The sequence below is a fragment of the Typopeltis vanoorti genome, chromosome 18 (assembly GCF_054136105.1).
Source record: "Typopeltis vanoorti isolate ZY-2024b chromosome 18, IOZ_Tvanoo_1.0, whole genome shotgun sequence".
NCBI lineage: Eukaryota > Metazoa > Arthropoda > Arachnida > Uropygi > Thelyphonidae > Typopeltis > Typopeltis vanoorti.
The window spans coordinates 22,191,885-22,210,296 of record NC_143566.1 but is presented as its reverse complement, the minus strand read 5'-3'; the positions used below and the strand labels follow the sequence as shown (position 1 = coordinate 22,210,296).

General features: G+C 35.4%; 2 protein-coding genes across 2 annotated transcripts in view; one reads left to right on the top strand and one right to left on the bottom strand.

Annotated features, from left to right (window-relative positions):
* LOC150096538 (uncharacterized) overlaps window positions 1–7,274 on the top strand; it is a 59,550-nt gene extending 52,276 nt beyond the window's left edge. The window contains exon 5 of the mRNA XM_090408331.1: window positions 5,714–7,274. Within this exon, the coding sequence (XP_090264457.1) occupies window positions 5,714–6,538 (825 nt within the window). The 3' untranslated portion in view covers window positions 6,539–7,274. The remainder of the gene's footprint in view (window positions 1–5,713) is intronic.
* The window catches only part of LOC150096537 (coiled-coil domain-containing protein 102A-like), a 404,861-nt gene that overhangs the window by 360,679 nt on the left and 25,770 nt on the right, over window positions 1–18,412 (bottom strand). The window lies entirely within an intron of this gene.

Genomic DNA, 18,412 nt, shown 5'->3' with positions numbered 1-18,412 from the left:
TAGAGGTTTTAAAATGAACCGTAAGAGGAAAAGGCGCAGAAACTAGGAAAATTGTAAAACAATATTTGAAACAAATATTGTTTCAAAAACAGATATGTTTTTCAGATACAATTTAAAATCTTGAGGGGGGGGGGGATTTAAGGAGAAAGAAGAAACTTACTGAGCGAAAGAGAAGATTAATTTTAAGATACTGTGGACACCATACCAGTATTTCGTTAATGTCAGGAAAGGCTGGTAATTAGAGTTATCCCAAAAGGAAATATCTTTTCTTTCGAAGAGATTTTAGTATTATGAAAATTAGCACTAAAGAAAAGGGTTTCTTTTTTTCTGAAATTAAAATTATTAGAACCCTCATTGAAGAATGGTTAGTTGGTTATTCACATGTGACATCAATTACAATCTTACAACAGTCTTACAATCTTACAATACATTCATACATCACAATCATAAAATCTTACAATCTAACAATCTATCAATTACAATCTTACACTGGAAGAAGCAACCAATAAGGCCTTAAATAATGAAGACTCCGGAATCAAAATATATGGGGAAAATGTGACAAATTTAAAATTTGCAGACGACATTGCATTACTTGCAAGCACAGAAGAAAATCTAGAGCGAATTTCTGATTAAATAAAGGAGTGTATAAAATCTGGACTAAACATAAATATAGACAAAACAAAAATTTATGCAAATAGGAAAAAGAAGCACCAATCTGAAAATTGAAATTGATAGTAAGAATCTAGAGCAGGTAGAAAACTTCACCTACCTTGGAGGAGTTATTGAGTACAATGGCGGAATTATAAAAGATATAAACAGACGAATCAGTCAAGCATCCCAAACTTTTGAACGACAATAAAATATTGAAGTCAAGAGGCATCAAACAAGTAACAAAAGTAAGAATCTATGAAACAATGGTCCTCCCAATACTCCTCTATGGAAGTGAATGCTGGAATCTCAAAAAGGCTGAAGAGAAAAAATTATTAGTTACTGAAATGTTTGCTAAGAAGATTACTTGGAGTATCTCTGCTGGATTGACTAAGAAACGAAGACATAAGGAAACGACTAAAACAAGAAATAACAATAATAGACAAAATCCAAGAAAGAAGACTGCGATGGTTTGGCCATGTGACCAGAATGGAAACAGAAAGACTACCATCTAAAGCCATGAATACAACGATGGAAGGTAAAAGATCCAAAGGACGGCCCAGAATTAGATGGATAGACAAAATAAAAGGGGACCTGAAAACCAAATCACAACAAGCAACACCAAACTGGACATAATTGTTCGGACTCTCCCGGGCATACAGAAGTGGAAAGAGTTCATTCATTCGGCCTCATCATCATCCACATAGATGATGGAAGAGAGGAGAAAATGTGACATCAATTAACGTCATATGGTTACTCTCGTACCTCATAGGGTTCGGGAGTGAAGCCTTTGCTAGAAGTAGTAGGGTCGCAGATGCTCTTTCTACACAAAGTTGGTAGGACAATCACAAAAACCCATCCCCATGGCGGGATTCGAACCCGCAGCCTCTTGGCTGGAGAGCGGATACACCAACCACTCAGCAAACCAGGCAGGCAAAGAATGGTTTGGAGATCAGAAAATAGGTTGCACAAGTTGATCTTCTGCAAATTTTAATGATTTGTGTAGTGGTTTGACAAATGAAAACGTTTGGTCAGGTGGTTGTTTTGGATTTACGGCTGAAGTAGCTTGGGCGCTGATGAGGACAGTGTTCTTCTGGCCAGCCATATTACACTCCACATGACCAGAGACATGTGGAGTGTAATATCATTAACTATGGATTGAACTTGTAGTTCAATCCATAGTTAATAGTGGGGATCACTGATATATAGAAGAAACAGTGTGGGTGAAAACACGTAGCCCTGTGGAACCCCAGCATTGGTTGTAAAGTTTTAGGGAAAGATTCATTCACCATCATTCATAATGGTAATGTGTGACCAGAGAGAAAGGTGATTCGAAAATGAATACCGTTAAAAAATTGTTGAGTTTGAAAGTCTGCGGGCAACGAGGCAAAAATAGAATCGTCTATATACCTCAGCCATACTTTATTTATCTCATCTTCTTTATACCCTCTTTTACCTTGCGGTGTCGAGGGTCCATTGATCATCGGACCTCAACCGTTTACAGGATAAGGTGGTCAGCCCTATGCCGCGGTATATCCTATGGGCTGTAGTGTTAAGTTCTCAAGGCCAGTTTGCCTGCTTTGTGGGATGAAAAACCCCAGAATAAACTGAGGAAAAAACCCTGCTGTCCACGCCCAAGACTGGCTAATTTGGCTATGGCTGAGGAAGATCCTTCAGCTCCTCACGTCACCAACGGGAAACGAACCTAGGACACTCCTTCCCCAGGCATATGGTTGCGAAGCGCATAGCCACTAGGCTAACCGCGCGGACTTATTTATACTTTATTTAAGGAAAATGAATTCAAAAATTTCAAAATATTCCATATAAATTCGTTATGGAAGTGAAAGTGGAGAGTTCATTGCTACACCTTCAATTTGTTTATAAAGCTGGTTATTCACGCTGAAACACCCCAATTTAAGATAGTGCTTAACGTTGCTAAAAGAAAGGGTTTTTTTTAGGGGGGGGGTTACTTTTGTTACAAGGGAATCAGATACTTCGCTTTTATGTTCAGTCTACTGCAAATCCATACACATACGAGCAAATAACCTAGTTGCTACTCCACAACACCACCATTCAACTAAAAACTAGGAATTTTCAAAACTTTAGCCTCCAAGGCAAAACGAAATTCGTTTTCAGAACTAGCACTGCATGTGGAACAACAGACTTTGTTTTAACACCATTCCAACAAAACGGATACGATCAACAACAAGAAAAAAAACAACAACTTGCCAAACTTCTTGAAAAGAAGAACCCCACAAATTAGATTATGTATATGTGCCATATTCCTACCTTACATCAATGGCTCAACAGCTACGGTTCAGAAAAGAAGCGGGCTAGCATAACATGTAATGGATAAAAATCACTTCATCAAGTGGAAGAAGGCCAAGTTACTACGCAAATCCCACATACACCGTTCTTCTGGAAGCTGCTAAATTGCAATCCTAATAATTGAATAGAATCCGTGTGATTTTTTAAAAAAAATATATCACAACAGTAACAATAGAAGATATGCACGAGGACGAGTGGAACTTTTGCCACCAGTTTTATGCACGTGACTGTCCATTTTCTGTTTCTGGCGAAACGTCGGTATGTAACTAAATATTTAACATAGTTATTAAGTTATTATTTTCATTCCTGTCCCGTAGTAATTCTTCCAGAAAAATTCAGCATGAACAAAGTAGCAGCATTACACTACGTGATGAAACTCTACCATTCAGGGAAGCTTAGAAGACGTTCGACCTTTCCTGATATGATACATAACGATGTCCCAATTTCTAAAGGCTTCAAGTTTCGTATTTGACAGTTAAAAGAACTGCTAGATAATTTTAGATAATGTTCAATTAGTCTAAGAATTATTTGAATTTTTCACCATCGAATGTCTGGTATCATGGTGTAGTATCAAGGGAGATGTGATAATGTGCAAGTTCAGTGCAAAGCGAATCTTTGTGTAAATGTACATATAAAAACAACACCGCGAAATGAGGAACTTTACATTAAAAATCAAACCCATTCCAGAAATATCAGCATATTTTTTTAAATTATAAAATTACAAAATCGGATTCTTCTTATAATTACAGTTATTATATTCGAAAGTATTTATAAAACTCTTTAGTTCAGAAATGTTTTAAAATTTTACTACGAGTAGATGAATAAAATACTTATCTACATGAAATAGATAAATAAATTACTTGCATATTCTTTCACCGCTTTTTTTAAGGGAAAAAACATTCAAAACTCACCCCCGAAAGTGGATAAATCAGGAATAAAAAAAAACAAACTGATCCATTAACAGCAATCATCTCCGAAAACTTGTTCACGTGTATAAATATCCATTCAAAAAAGATAAGCCGAAATTTGAAACGTTTTTCATGTCACGTTATAAATCGGGCCTATTTTAAATCCTACATATATATGTTTGGTATCATTCTTTTCTGAATTTATCCAACTTTAATGTGATAGTGTTAGAATTTCAAATTCTTATATCTTTTTAAAATTATAAACTAAAAAATAACACGGAAGTCGTAGTTTTTAATTTCAATAAATTATTACGAAATATTTTTGATCGAGTAAGTTTCTTTATAGAAACAAACTATAAAATAAATTTAAGCTTATCTACATTACTAATGTGTTTAGTTAGGTGAAGGTCAAGTATGCGAACGACTTGTGATGACTTTTATAAACATGTTTATTTTACTCCTAATCCCAAGTAAGCAAACAATTAAGTTTGCGCCTGAACGTAGTTCAAGTCTAAAGGTGGTGCAACACCAGGGTAACTCATTGTAAAGGTGGGTAAAGCTCTGATCACTATTCTTAGTATTTTCCATAATGTAAAGTACATCTCACTAAGAGATGTATACTGCAATACATTATGGGTGAGGTCACTACCCAGACCGGTTTCAACCTTTTTTGAGGTCTCCTCAGTGAGTAGCTAGACCCTAAATACCAAGGTTTTAGTAATACAGAGCCTTATCAACTTTACCTATACAAGTTGCTACAAGGTGTTTTTATTGTTTTTATGAGTTGCCCTGGTGTTGTACCACCTTTAGACTTGAACTACGTTCAGGCGCAAACTTAACTGTACTTAACTGTTTGCTTACTTGGGATTTGGAGTAAAATAACCAAGTTTATAAAATTACTTGGTAACCCTAATATATATATATATATATATATATATATATATATTAGAAGAACATTATTTTCATATAGTAATTTTACAACATGGATTAATAACTACAATAATGATGAAATTGAAACATTATTATTATTTTTTATTTTGTATACACGAAGCACTGAAATTATTAATTACAAAATCATTAGCAATCCTTTCAGTTGCATTATAAGATATTTTAAAATTCTGTTCAATACCTGTTGCTTAACAGTTGAGGTCCACTCATATTATTTGCTGGATATCAGTAATATATGAGTACTTTAAGAATTATCTACGTTAGCACAAGATAAGTATATTTAATATACTGTCAGAAGATTAAATATACTTTTCTTGTGCTAACGTGTAGATAATTCTTAATTTCATGTCACAAGTTTCTCTCAAAAGTAAAAATATGAGTACTTTCATATTTTTGAACAGGAATGTCATTGTAAGAAAATCAGTAAATTAGTAATTCATTGACATAAATTATTAATTACAAAATCATTAGCAATCCTTTCAGTTGCATTATAAGATATTTTAAAATTCTGTTCAATACCTGTTGCTTAACAGTTGAGGTCCACTCATATTATTTGCTGGATATCAGTAATATATGAGTACTTTAAGAATTATCTACGTTAGCACAAGATAAGTATATTTAATATACTGTCAGAAGATTAAATATACTTTTCTTGTGCTAACGTGTAGATAATTCTTAATTTCATGTCACAAGTTTCTCTCAAAAGTAAAAATATGAGTACTTTCATATTTTTGAACAGGAATGTCATTGTAAGAAAATCAGTAAATTAGTAATTCATTGACGTCTGCTAACGCTAAAGCCTTTTTTTTAATATCCCACAGGGAGTAGGCAAAAGCGTTTTAAACCTAACTTTTAGAAATTAACGTTTTTTTTTTCTTTAGGAAAGGCGACGAATAAATAAAAAATATCCAGACAAGGAGAAAGAAGAGGATGAAATTCAATGTAAAAAGCTGATGGTGTCATACCAATCAATAGAACGACCAGTTGAGCCAAGGCGCCCTCTTCTGAGGAGTCCCTCATCTAGTCCTCGACACCGAGCCATAAACAGTCCACGACATCGGACATTAAACAGTCCATTACACCGGTCAGTTGACAGTCCACGGCACCGTATTTCAGAGAGTCCAAGGCACCGTGCTCTAGAGAGTCCTCAACATCGAACCTTGCAGAATCCTCAACATCGAACCTTACAGAGTCCGCAACATGAAGCCTTACAAAGTCCACGACATCAAGCCTTACAAAGTCCACGACATCAAGCCTTACAGAGTCCTCAACATCAATCCTTACAGAGTCAACCTCAACAACAAGCCTTACAGAGTCCTCAACATCAATCCTTACAGAGTCAACCTCAACAACAAGCCTTACAGAGTCCGCGACAACAAGCTTTACAGAATGCTCAACAACAAGCCTTACAGAGTCCGCGACAACAAGCTTTACAGAATGCTCAACATCAGGCTTTACAGAATTCTCAATATCAGGCTTTACAGAGTCCTCAACATCAAGCCTTACGTACTCCTCAATATCGAGTTTTACATACTCTTCAACATCGAGCCTTACAAAGTCTTCAAAATCGAAGCTTGAATAGTTCTCAACATGGAGCTTCAGACACTCAACGGCACCAGGCTTTAGAAAGTTCTCAACACAGCACAACTGCTGCACCAGAATTTAGGCCCATTGAAGACACTACACCTCACAAAAAACTATCGTAGGTGGACCGCTACTGCACAAAATACCTTCAGTACATTTTTCACCATGGTTTGATTCTATGAAGCGGAAATTTTGTTAAACAATGAAAAAAAAAAAAACTCTTTAAATTATTGTGATATAAACTAACACTTAACCAGCATTTTCAGAGTACATTTACGGTGATATTTACGGTGCCTTATTTCAACTCTTGACTTCAGAAGTGTTCTTTGTATGCTTCACACTAAAGCATAACAAACACCTACTTCATTTACCATCGAAAAGCTGATGGTTCTAATTCCTTTCAAATATGAACCAATAGTGTAAAAACCAGATAAGGAAATTTTACGCTATGGGATTGTTATTCTTTAAAAATCTGGAAAGAAAACAGTTGTCATTTTGGGAATGGACATAAGGAACTTTGAATGAAGCCACTGTTGATAAATGTCATAACATAATTTGTTAACTTAGATTACAAATTCGCAAACTGATCAAGAAAGTGACGAATTACAGAATCATGCATATACACTATCGTTATTAAGTAAGGTGTAATTTGGGTGACAGTTTTCACAATATCAACGAACGTTAAATTAAATACGCTGTTATTCTTGTGATTTTGTTATAGAAATCAAATATAATTAATGATTTTACTGCTCACGAATTCTCAGATTTGTTTTACACTATGAATAGTTTGATGCAGGGCTTAAAAGTGTAATTAAATTTGCCTTGGAAAATTAAAGAATAACCATAGAATAAATCATATCCTACGAATGGTCTATTTTTACATTTGATCTCGAAGAATTAAACAAAACTGGCTTAAACTAACTTCACAAACAGCTTGCGTGTGCAGTGATGCAAAGTCACGATAAAAATACTATATGTCAGTGGTGTTCAACCTTTTTTTACTAAGCGAGCTACTTTTCTATAAGTTATTCGGCGATCTACTCTCTTATATATAAGTTATTCGGCGATCTACTTTCTTATATAGATCACGTTCCCCCAACCTGATATCTGATTACGCACAAATAAACAACTAAAAAAAATACACCACTAAAAACTTTATTTGTGTATTTAAAAATTTATTTATCACTTTTAATTATTTTAATACAACAAAATAAAACAAATATATTGAAATAAAATATTTATTTCTCTATTTCGGAAAACCAAAGTTAGAGAAAACAACAAATTGAAAACAGCAAAACAACAACAACAACAACAAAAAAGTTAATGTGAAATTTGGCATTGTCTGGACCTCGCAATATTTTCATAGTCAAGTTGATATGAAGAAGTGGCCAATCGCAGACAATCTTCCAAATGATCATTTGTAATTTGGTTTCTTAATTGATTTTTTATGACGGTCATATTTGAAAAAGCGGATTCTGACAAGTATGTCGATCCGAAACACGACAGAATTTTTTGCGCAATATCAGTTAATATTGGGAATTTTTCATGTGCATACCTCCAAATAACGTCATTGTTTATTGATTTTAAATGTAAACTATTCTGAATGTTTATTATCTCTAGTTCTACTTCAGCTTGGTTTATATCAAACAGCCCACTAATTTTATTTGAAATTTCTGTGATGTTCAAGTTTTCTTAAAATGGATTATTGATAAAAGATACAATCATTTCAGTTTTATTGAAATCTTTATATCTTGGATTTATTTCTTCCTCAACTAATTCTATTTCACGAATAAATTCTTTTAAATCATAGCGAAGCATTTCTTGATTTTGTTCAAAAATTTAATAAATATGGGAGATGTCTAAATTCGCGGGCATTTATATTTTTCTTTAATAAAAGTAAGAACTGTTGGAAAGTTTTTATTGAACTTAACATGTCAATTCAATTTTTATCTCCACCTTGTAACTCTAAATTTAAATTGCTTAATTTCGTACAGAAATCTACTAAAAATGATAAGTGTAACAACCATCTTTTATCACTCAATTGTGGATAAATATCTTCTTTTTCATCAAGAAAAAATTTTATATCGTTAATTAATACAAGAAATCTTTCTAAAAATTGACTTCGGCTGAGCCAGCGAACATTATTGTACAACAGAAGTTCCCTATCATCATCTGCCTGTAATTTAAATAGCAGGGCTTTTCCTCGAACAGAATTTACAATTTTAAATGTAATATCCAAAACATCTTTTGTGTTTAATCTTTTACTACACAGTACTTGTTGGTGAATAATACAGTGGTACGTTAAAAAATCTGGATATTTGTCTTCGTTTTTACATAATGAAATGAAGCGTGATTTATTACCTATCATTGCAGGAGCACCATCAGTAGTAATAGACACAAGTTTAAAAGCGAAAGTTTATGTTGTTTCACAAATTCATCAAATGCCAAAAAAATGTCTTCTCCCTTAGTCCTTCCCAATAATGGTATAATTTTCAAAAGTTCTTTACTTGAATAATCTTGAAATACCATGGGAATAAATACCATTAACTGAGTAATATCAGTGAAGTCGTTTGATTCATCAAATTGTAATGAAAACGCAACACACTGGTGAATGTCTGACATTAACCTCGCCTGGAAACTTTTCTCCGGCAATTGGGACTCCTCCTTTCGGCAATTTGAAACCTAGTCTGTGGCCTAGAAGTAGTCTTTCTCTAGCGACGTTTCGAACCGAGAAGCTCCTTTCTGGAAGCGGGCTCCTCTCTCAAGCAACGTGGATCCGGGCAGTCTCTCTGACGGCGACTCTGGACCGGGCGACCTCCTCTCTGACAGCAATTCTGGAACCGGTACCCCCATCTGCTTGCTTCAGTCCCTTTTTATTAGGCCTCCTCTGAGACCTCGCATGAAGTTTGGCAACCCTCAAAGAATCGGTATGAGTCTTCCATCTTAAGTTTCAAGTTCGGCACGCCTTTTGTTCTCCTCCGCTTTCTTTTGATTGTAAGTTGCCGGCCATCGGACAGCTGTTTGAACTCTTTCTGACTGACTTCGGAGATGTTTACACTTAGGGCCTGCAAGCCTTTCTCATACAAGTTTCAATAGCAATCTTTCTAATGCCGCCATGTACAGCTTCGGCGACAAAAACATTGCCTTTGTTTTTAACACTCTAACATATTCTTATTAAAGCAGTATATACAGTTAGCTTCAAAAGAGTTATTTACAAAAACATCTAATACAAACTATACCGAGACAAACGAAGTGTATTTTTTTACAATATTCACACGGGACTTAACCTAAGTAAAAAAATCGATGTAATGTGCTTTGGAATATTTAAGCTACAATCGAGTTTTTGCACTTTGCTTATAATCGTATTCATTGGGCTCGCTCTTTGATTTCCACTGATCCAAATTAATTCATTTACCCGGACTTATAAGAAAATTACTGATTTGACAATTTTAACGAAAAATAAATAAACAATAGCAATACACTTAAAGCGAATTAAAAATAATACAAAATAATGATAAATAAAATATTATGTTTTCAGTTTTAATTAAATTTGTAAGTAAGGAGGAATACACAAGAGACCGACCAAAAATCGCTCCGCGATCGACCGGTCGATCGCAATCGACGGATTGAACACCACTGCTATATGTACTTATTTTATATAATGGATTCCAGATTATCCACGATTTGAACGGGCAAATAATTCTCATGTTTTTGTAAATAAACACAGTACTCTAGGCAATGAACGCTATGGGGCGCGTTGATCTTTGTAAGTATGAGCAAGCTCTGAAGTACATTCTTACACTCGGTTCTTATTCAATTTTGTTTTGTTTGCTTATTTTATCTTCTATGTGCATTTTAATTTAATTACGTCCAGAGGATCGACAAGGTTGATTTTTTTAATATAAAATGATATTGTGGAAGGTTTTATTTTATTGTTATTATTATTACATGGTATCTCCATGAAATCCCTCGCCTCATTGTAAGAGACCACTATAGGTATATAGGTATATTACCCAAATCCACTTTGCTCCATACTACCAGTCAAACATATCTATTCTCTAAATCGAGTGGATATTAAATCCAGCATTATTTCAAAGCCGAATGCAGAAATTATGAAAGTTTCGTACGAAATTTGAACAGAGAGCTTACAGGAATACACTCGTCGGCATCTACGAGTTACCCTAGCGTGGACCTTATATAAAACATGATCACTTGCCCAAGCGACCATATATTCGCCTTCTATTGGTCCATTTGATAAGGTTTCACTGGCCTGACAGCTGTTTCGAACTGGTTGGTTCTCCTCAGAGACCAGGCAGATACTTAAGTAAAGCCCTCTCTAAAAATTAGGTGATCCCTCGGACGACTAGTGAGTGAAGGACCGTCCAAATCAGCGTTGATTCTAGTCAGCGACAGGCTCGCCCTACCACTGAGCAGAACCGCTCATATTCCAGAGAAAAGTATCCACCGACAATGCCCCACATGGCAATGCTGGAAAAAGCTTTCCCTGGAGACTCAAATTGCTTCTCAAGGCAACCCTTCCATTGAAATATTAAGCCCCCCCCCCCCTCACCGGGAGCCAAATTCCAGAAGAAACCTTAAGAGAGCAAAAACTCTCGTTCAGTTATTCCCGTAAGCTCTCTGGTCAAATTTCGTACGAAACTTTCATATTTTCTGCATTTGGCTTTGAAATAATGATGAATTTAATATCCACTTAATTTATATAATTTTGCATCACCGAAATGAAGCCTTTTGGCTCTTTATTTCAGTGAATACTTTAAGCACCGAGCACCGACCGAGAGTTCGCTTAAGAAAAATACACCTCTCCGACACTTCGAGTTCCTTAGTACTGAACGAGAGTTTTTGTTCTCTTAAGGTTTCAGGTTTCTTCCGAGTCTAGCTCCCGGTGAGGGGAGGGGGCTTAAGATTTTGGGGGGTTTGCCTTGGAGAACAATTTGAGTCTCCGGGGAAAGTGTTTTATGGCGTGGCCAGTGTGGTGCTTTGTCGATGGATGCTTTTCCCTAGAATATGAGCGGTTCTGCTCAGTGGTAAGGTGAGCCTGTCACTGAGTGGAACCAACGCTGAGTTGGACGATCTTTCGGTCACTCGTAGGGAGTGGTCCGGGAGATCACCTAATTTTTAGAGAGGGCTTTACTTAAATAACTGCCTGGTCTCTGAGGTTTCCAACCAGTTAGAAACAGCTGTCAGGCCAATGAAACCTTATCAAAATAGACCAATAGAAAGCGGATATGTGGACGCCTGGGCAAGCTATCATGTTTTCTATAAGGTCCACGCTAGGGCAACTCGTAAATGCCAGTGAGTATATTCCCGTAAGCTCTCTGGTCAAATTTCGTAACGAAACTTTCAAAGCTTCTGCATTCAGCTTTGAAATAATCCTAGATTTAATATCCACTCGATTTTTATAATTTTGCATCGCCAAAATGAAGCCTTTTGACTCTTTATTTTAGATCTTTTTTTTTAATCTTTGATAATACCAGAACAGTTTTTTAAAAATAAAAAAAAATCAGATAAAAAATAGATATATTATGTCCCATAATTCCAATGCGCTTTGACGTTAACTGTATAAGTGATTCCAATGCGCTTTGACGTTAACATATAAGTGACATGATATCTTATTTATATGCATATTTATTGCATGTGGAAATAATACAAAAAATACACCAAAAAGCAAGATAAAATCCAAAATATTTTATTACATTATAATCACACGATTACTTATGGTATTGCGCATGTGTAACACCACACACAAATGTTGACGAATGAACATGTCAAAAGATAAAGATACAAAAAAAACTATTGTAGTTGTAAGCAATATAGCGAGTAGATTGTTAAATATAAAAAGAAAAGGAGAAAATAAAGAGAGTGTGGGCGATTTATTTAAAAGTCAACCATGAATGAATCGACTGCATAAGATAGACATATTTTGGCTGAATATTTTATCCAGCAAGGGCGGCTGATAGGCAGCTGTGTCTGGTTTTATTTCAAGTGCTAATTAAAGCCAACTGTAGAATGTAATTTACACGCAAGAGCAAACCACTTCACATGATTAGTTTCAATTACTTTATAAATCATATTTAATCGTAATGTTTATTATACAGAGTTGTCTTGTGGCTTATGTCTTCAAACGTTTATTCCCCGAGGTCATTCCCAGTTATAAAGGATATCACAGAGGTCCGATTCTCGACGGTTACAGTTGTAGATATAAGTCTACAACTGTAACCGTTGTAGATTTATAGCCGGCCTGATTGGTCGAGTGGTCAGCGTATCCGTTCTCCAGCCAAAACGCTGCGGGTTCGAATCCCGCCATGAGCATGGATGTTTGTGATTGTCTGTGGAAATGCTAGTGGTGGTGGTGTAGTTATTGGAGACAGAGAGTCATAGAGTTGGTGCCCTCCTTCGATGAGTCTTTGGACTCCCTGGAGGTGTCACGTAAAAATAATAATAAAAATTTACTTCAAACATATTAATTGGGGAAAGGATTTGTACAATTCGGTTTTATTTAAATTAGCAGCCATCAGCTTAGATGCAAATCCATATTCTAACTCTAACATAAGATAATTCTTGCACTTCAGGATACTTAAGTAATGTCCTAAATTGTTAGAAGTGTATCATTAAAATTTCTAACATATCCTATCTTGTTCGGCACTGGAAACTGTATCGTTTAGAAATGTGAGGTTATTAATGCATCTTGGAGCATCCCATGACAGCAGCAGTCTATTATGCGACCCACCACTGTCAATATTTTAATCAAGGAATTGCTCATTATACAGTACTGCGTGACACTCCGAGTGAAATGCATTGACATGTTGACAACACAATACGTCCCGACTCAATCCCATAAGAAAAGGGCTCAGTCATTTAATTTTCAAAAATACATCAAGAATATTATCTCAGCTTGCCATAATGACACTCTATACAGAAAAACGATGCTGGTAATTACTTTTTCTGGATTCGTATGGACTGCCAAAATCCGGTAAAGGAATTTCTAGTATTGCTGATTACGGGGGATGTTCGTCACAGAATGGCTTAATGTAAGGGCCCTCCACATATGGGGGGTCCAGGAAGAAAAGAAAACACTCCAAAATTTGGAGACCACATGACCAAATTATTACACAAATGTTGCCATAATTACTATGTGTATGGCTCACACCTTCACATTCCAAAAGAACATAACTCTAGGTTACAAATAATAAGTACTGTATATAAGCTTTCTTTACTCTGTACATCAAAGAACTTCCTAACATTTCCACAGTCTAAAAACTAATCTACAGATGCATCCCTTTTTTTTTAGCTCAAAGTTAGTAATATTATTATAGTTCGCCCACCTATTTAGAGGTCCCTCGACACTGCGCATGTCAGAAAAAGGAGAATCCATTCCGATAATAGGGTAATAAGTCAGTCTTCTGGGATGAGTTTATTTATTATTACAGGTCGGAAAATTTAGCTTTTCTTTTACGAACATTGCTGTTTTTAAAGTGTAACTATTTTGCTTATATAACAGGTGGAAAAATGTACGTAGAGTCTTAACAAAATTAAAAAAGATATAGCATAAAACAAAAATGTAACTAAGTTTATTTTTAAGAAAGTTTTCTATAAAATAAAAATAATTATACAGAAAAACAGACATTATTTCAAATGAACTTAGCTATTCTAAACTTACAGTTGAGAGAACTGAGACACTTTAATGCCCTAAACTGATTAATTATTTATGACTTGTTGTGACTCTTTTAACAAACCCATGCAAAAAAAATGTTGGAAAAAATACCACTGTGAAATTCTTTTAATCTTCAGAGTCATCTCAATCGGTGTCCGAATCGCCATCACTTTCACTTAAACTGATCACCAAAGGTTCGTATAATTTTTCGATAATTCCGTCTCTGTCCCAATATATATTTTCCAATGAGGTGACATGAGAGCAATATTTTCCCCAGTTTTGAGCTGTAATACTTTCTTGAGCATGGTTTTCTAGCTTTGGTAGCCTCAAAGCTAGAAATCCATGCTCTTTGAGCATCGTATCGAATTTAAATAGTTTAGTTGTGGGCGAGTTTCTTTTGACCAAATTAAGCAATTCAATTTTTCGCATATCTAGGGAATGAGAAATGTTATTTGCAGAGAGCCAATCCATAAGACCTTGGTTCTTATTAGACCAATTTGGAACTTTGTTTAATCGAATAGAGTGATATGAAGCGTTATCAATTATAACAATAGCATTTTTAGGAAAGTTTGGAATCAGTTTTTCTTCTGCCCACTTTTCGAAGATCGTAGAATTCATTTGCTCATGGTAATCTCCAATAGTTGAATTGGCTTTGTATAATAAGTTTGAATTCGGTAAAAAACCCATTTCTCCACCCGCACACAAAATTATTATGCGCCGCGAGGAATTTCCGGTTTGTAGCACTCCACATTCTTCTTTAGACTGCCAACATTTTCCATAAGTTAAATTACTATCAATCCAAGTTTCATCTAGATACACAATCGGTCTTTTCTCCTCCCTGAAACGTCTTATTGCTCTCAAATACTCCGTTCTAGATAAAACAATGTCACTTCGCTCCATGATAAGTTTCCTTTTATTCTGGGACTTTTTAAAACAAAATCCGATTTCATGAACTATTTTCCTTAAAGTTTCTCTTTTCCAAAAAAAATTAATTTTTTCTTTAAGCACAGGAATCAATTTCGGAACAGTTGGCACTCTTTTCTCGACCACGTAAAATTCGTGAATAGCTCTTCTTATAACGTGTACATAAAATCATTCAAAGCTACGGTTTCGATGGTTTTCTTTACTCTGGCGCTTTTTTTAGGAGATTTAAATTTTGGCTTACCTTCACCTTTTGATTCCCTACGAATTCTTTTAACAGTCGACCCCGATACGCCCGCAATTGCACTTACACGTTTTATGACTTGAGGAAGGGGAACAAGGAGATGGCCTTCTGACGATTCTTTTTTCGCAGAATGTCAGCACATTATTCAATATTCTTTTGCAAGAGCTGCGGAAACGTTTAACAACAGAATTTGTTGACTGTACTGGATCCATCATACAAATTAATAATAAAAAAATAACGCAAAAAAAGCGACAACAAAAATCAAGCTAGTACTAGTACAGCGACAGACAAGAAAGCACGTGATTTCGCATGTTGGCGACCAATTCGTACATCCTTCATTTCTTTCTCCCCTTCAGCATGAATCGACTATTCTTGGCAAAATGCCAAGGAGGGATCTACAAATGGTGGGCGAACTATAAACAAATCCATTTTCAAACAAAGACTTCAAAGACTTGAGGATATATTTTCCATGCACACATGTATAGAATATATTACATTTATACATAAATTCGAGTATAATTATTTGGTATCTTATTAAAGACATCGACCAATTATACTTGACTGTGCTTATAATTATACCTTATTAATTGTACTTATACTAGAATAATTATAATGATACTTCCATAATTATGCTTGATTATTATACTCAATGGTGTAATTGCAATAAATATTATTTGTGCGTTATATAAATATGGAGATACGTTTATAAGTACAATGTAGTGATATTTTATTTACCAAAAATAAATAAAAAATATTGAAGCAATTAAAATATCAAAAATAATTTATCTTTCTCAATCGCATGTCTATATTTGGAGGAACCCACACAAATGCAAATTGTGTATTTGCATCAAACGAACAGCAGAATTCCAGCATCTTAAGTTCAATATGCTGAATTTGCTGGAAGAAGAAAACATCTTCACTGTATAACATGGCTGACTTTCGCGAAATATAGATGGAGAAGGAAATATTTTTGATAATAACAAGCAAACTGCGCTGTGCCATTTGAATGCATGTTCCTTTTCATTCACATTTCGTAATATTAGATGATTCGCAAAGGGACGACAAGGATAATTTGGTAAGGATAATTTAAATACACGACGTCCTCATGGAGATTACTGGTAGTAAACTCGTCGTTGTTAACAGTAGCAGCAGTCGCACTCTTGCAAACCATACACAAATGCGTACTTTTCACTAGAAAATGTAAACGCATCACATTTACTTTCAGTAATGATGTAGCATTCTATTACTATCTGGCCACATCATATGCTATTTGGAGTGCTCTCTTAGGAGCCCAGCTTGTCCACAAACATGTTTACTGTAGCAGACTACGATTTCAAACTACCCATAATTTCGCACCCGTTCAGAATTGCACCTATTTTCCTATAGCGTTTCTGACCAGGAGAGATATGAGGAATGCCACCTCGAAATATCAGTATAAAGTCGCTGAATACTAGGGTGTGGCATTAAAAGTACACACACACACACACATAGCTATCTTTCGTCTTTTTTAAATAGAATTCTCGTTTTTGGATTTTTATTCGTTACCCATGATAATTTAGAATCGTAAAAATAGAGAAATAGAGATAATCTACACTGTAAAAATAAAGTTTTGATTCAGTTGATTCTGATCATATGGATTGATGATATATATTTAAGCGTCATCATTAAACTTACCAAGGGAGGAAAAGCTTTATCCGGTTACACAGATGACGGCAACTGTTACGGTGTATATGTATGTAAAACACCTGTCAAATTTTCTATCCACAAATCTAGATTTTGCAAAAGCACTTTCTGTTTCAATGCATAGATTTGATTATATACCTGCAATTTTCTCTAGGAAATTAAAGATATCGATCCAGTTTAGATGAGAAAAAATATACGGAAATGAAGAGTACGTATTTCTGAGTATGTTATATTGCCTTCAATACAAGAAATACACAAAACTTACTACACATGTATTCAGGATATGCTACATCACGCTCAAGGCCTTTTCAGATCGAGGCCTTTTCAGATAAATCCATGAATGGAAGCGTATGGTTTTGAATGCAAAATACATTGGTGTGGGCCATTAAGATGAATATAAGACAATGGGTCACAGCTCACTCGTTCCTTGAGTATATTCCAGAATAGGCTCCGTGAAGAATAAGATCTGGAAATTTCGGAGGAAACAGATGATAGCCTGTTCCCCCTTAAGATTAAAGAACGCCACATAGGTTTTTTTTCCTGCATGAGAAAAAATAATGCTGATCAACCAACTTTCTCATGCTTGTCTAGAGTCAATGTTCCTGAGATAGTGAAACAGCCGAACTCTTGCACAACCATGATCACTCTACATCACAACACAGTCAGCCCATCGATAACTTTTGTGAGAAATGCTGCAACATTTCCATATAATGTATGTGTTTCCCCTCCCGGAATCATATTGTGAATCACCTATGCTGTTTTATACCATAAAGCAGGCCATGTCATTCGTGATGTTTTATAATTCCATAAAGGCCCGTGTAGCTCAGTGGAAGTGGCGCTTGCATTCTCTGTACGAGGCCGCCCGAAGACAGACTTATTCAAGTCTAGTCGCCGAATGGAAGAACTTTTTCTAAGCCTTTCTTCGACCCGTTCCCGAGTTAGTCGATTTCTGGCATTGGCAAGCGGGTTTTTTCTCCTGGAAACTGGGGTTTTTCGTTCTGTAAACGCAAGAAAATCGACCGTAGAATCCACATTATTTCATACAGTAACATATCTTGTTAGGATTGGGTACCAAGAGATGATAGCACTTGTTTGCATGTCTCTCTTCATCGGTTGCCGTTTATAATCATAGATAGTCATGAGCCAGCAATCGCTGATTGGCCAGCGATGGAGATTGAACTGCTCACTCAGTCTCTAAAAGCTAGATAAGGGTTAAAAGTCCTCGCCAACTCCCTATAAAGGAATAAAAGGCGTTATCGGATATAATTTCACAAAAACATCAATTTTTCCTTAAGTGTCAGTCAGCTGAATGTAAACGGGAAATTCAAAGTCGCCTTAGACAACGTTGAATGTAAGTTTTTTTTTTTTTTTAATGAGAATCTCACTCATGTATGGTTGTGAATCTGTGTTGTAGGAAATGTGTTGTACGGTGACATACGTATTATACCTGTATATTGTATGGTTAAGGCGAATATT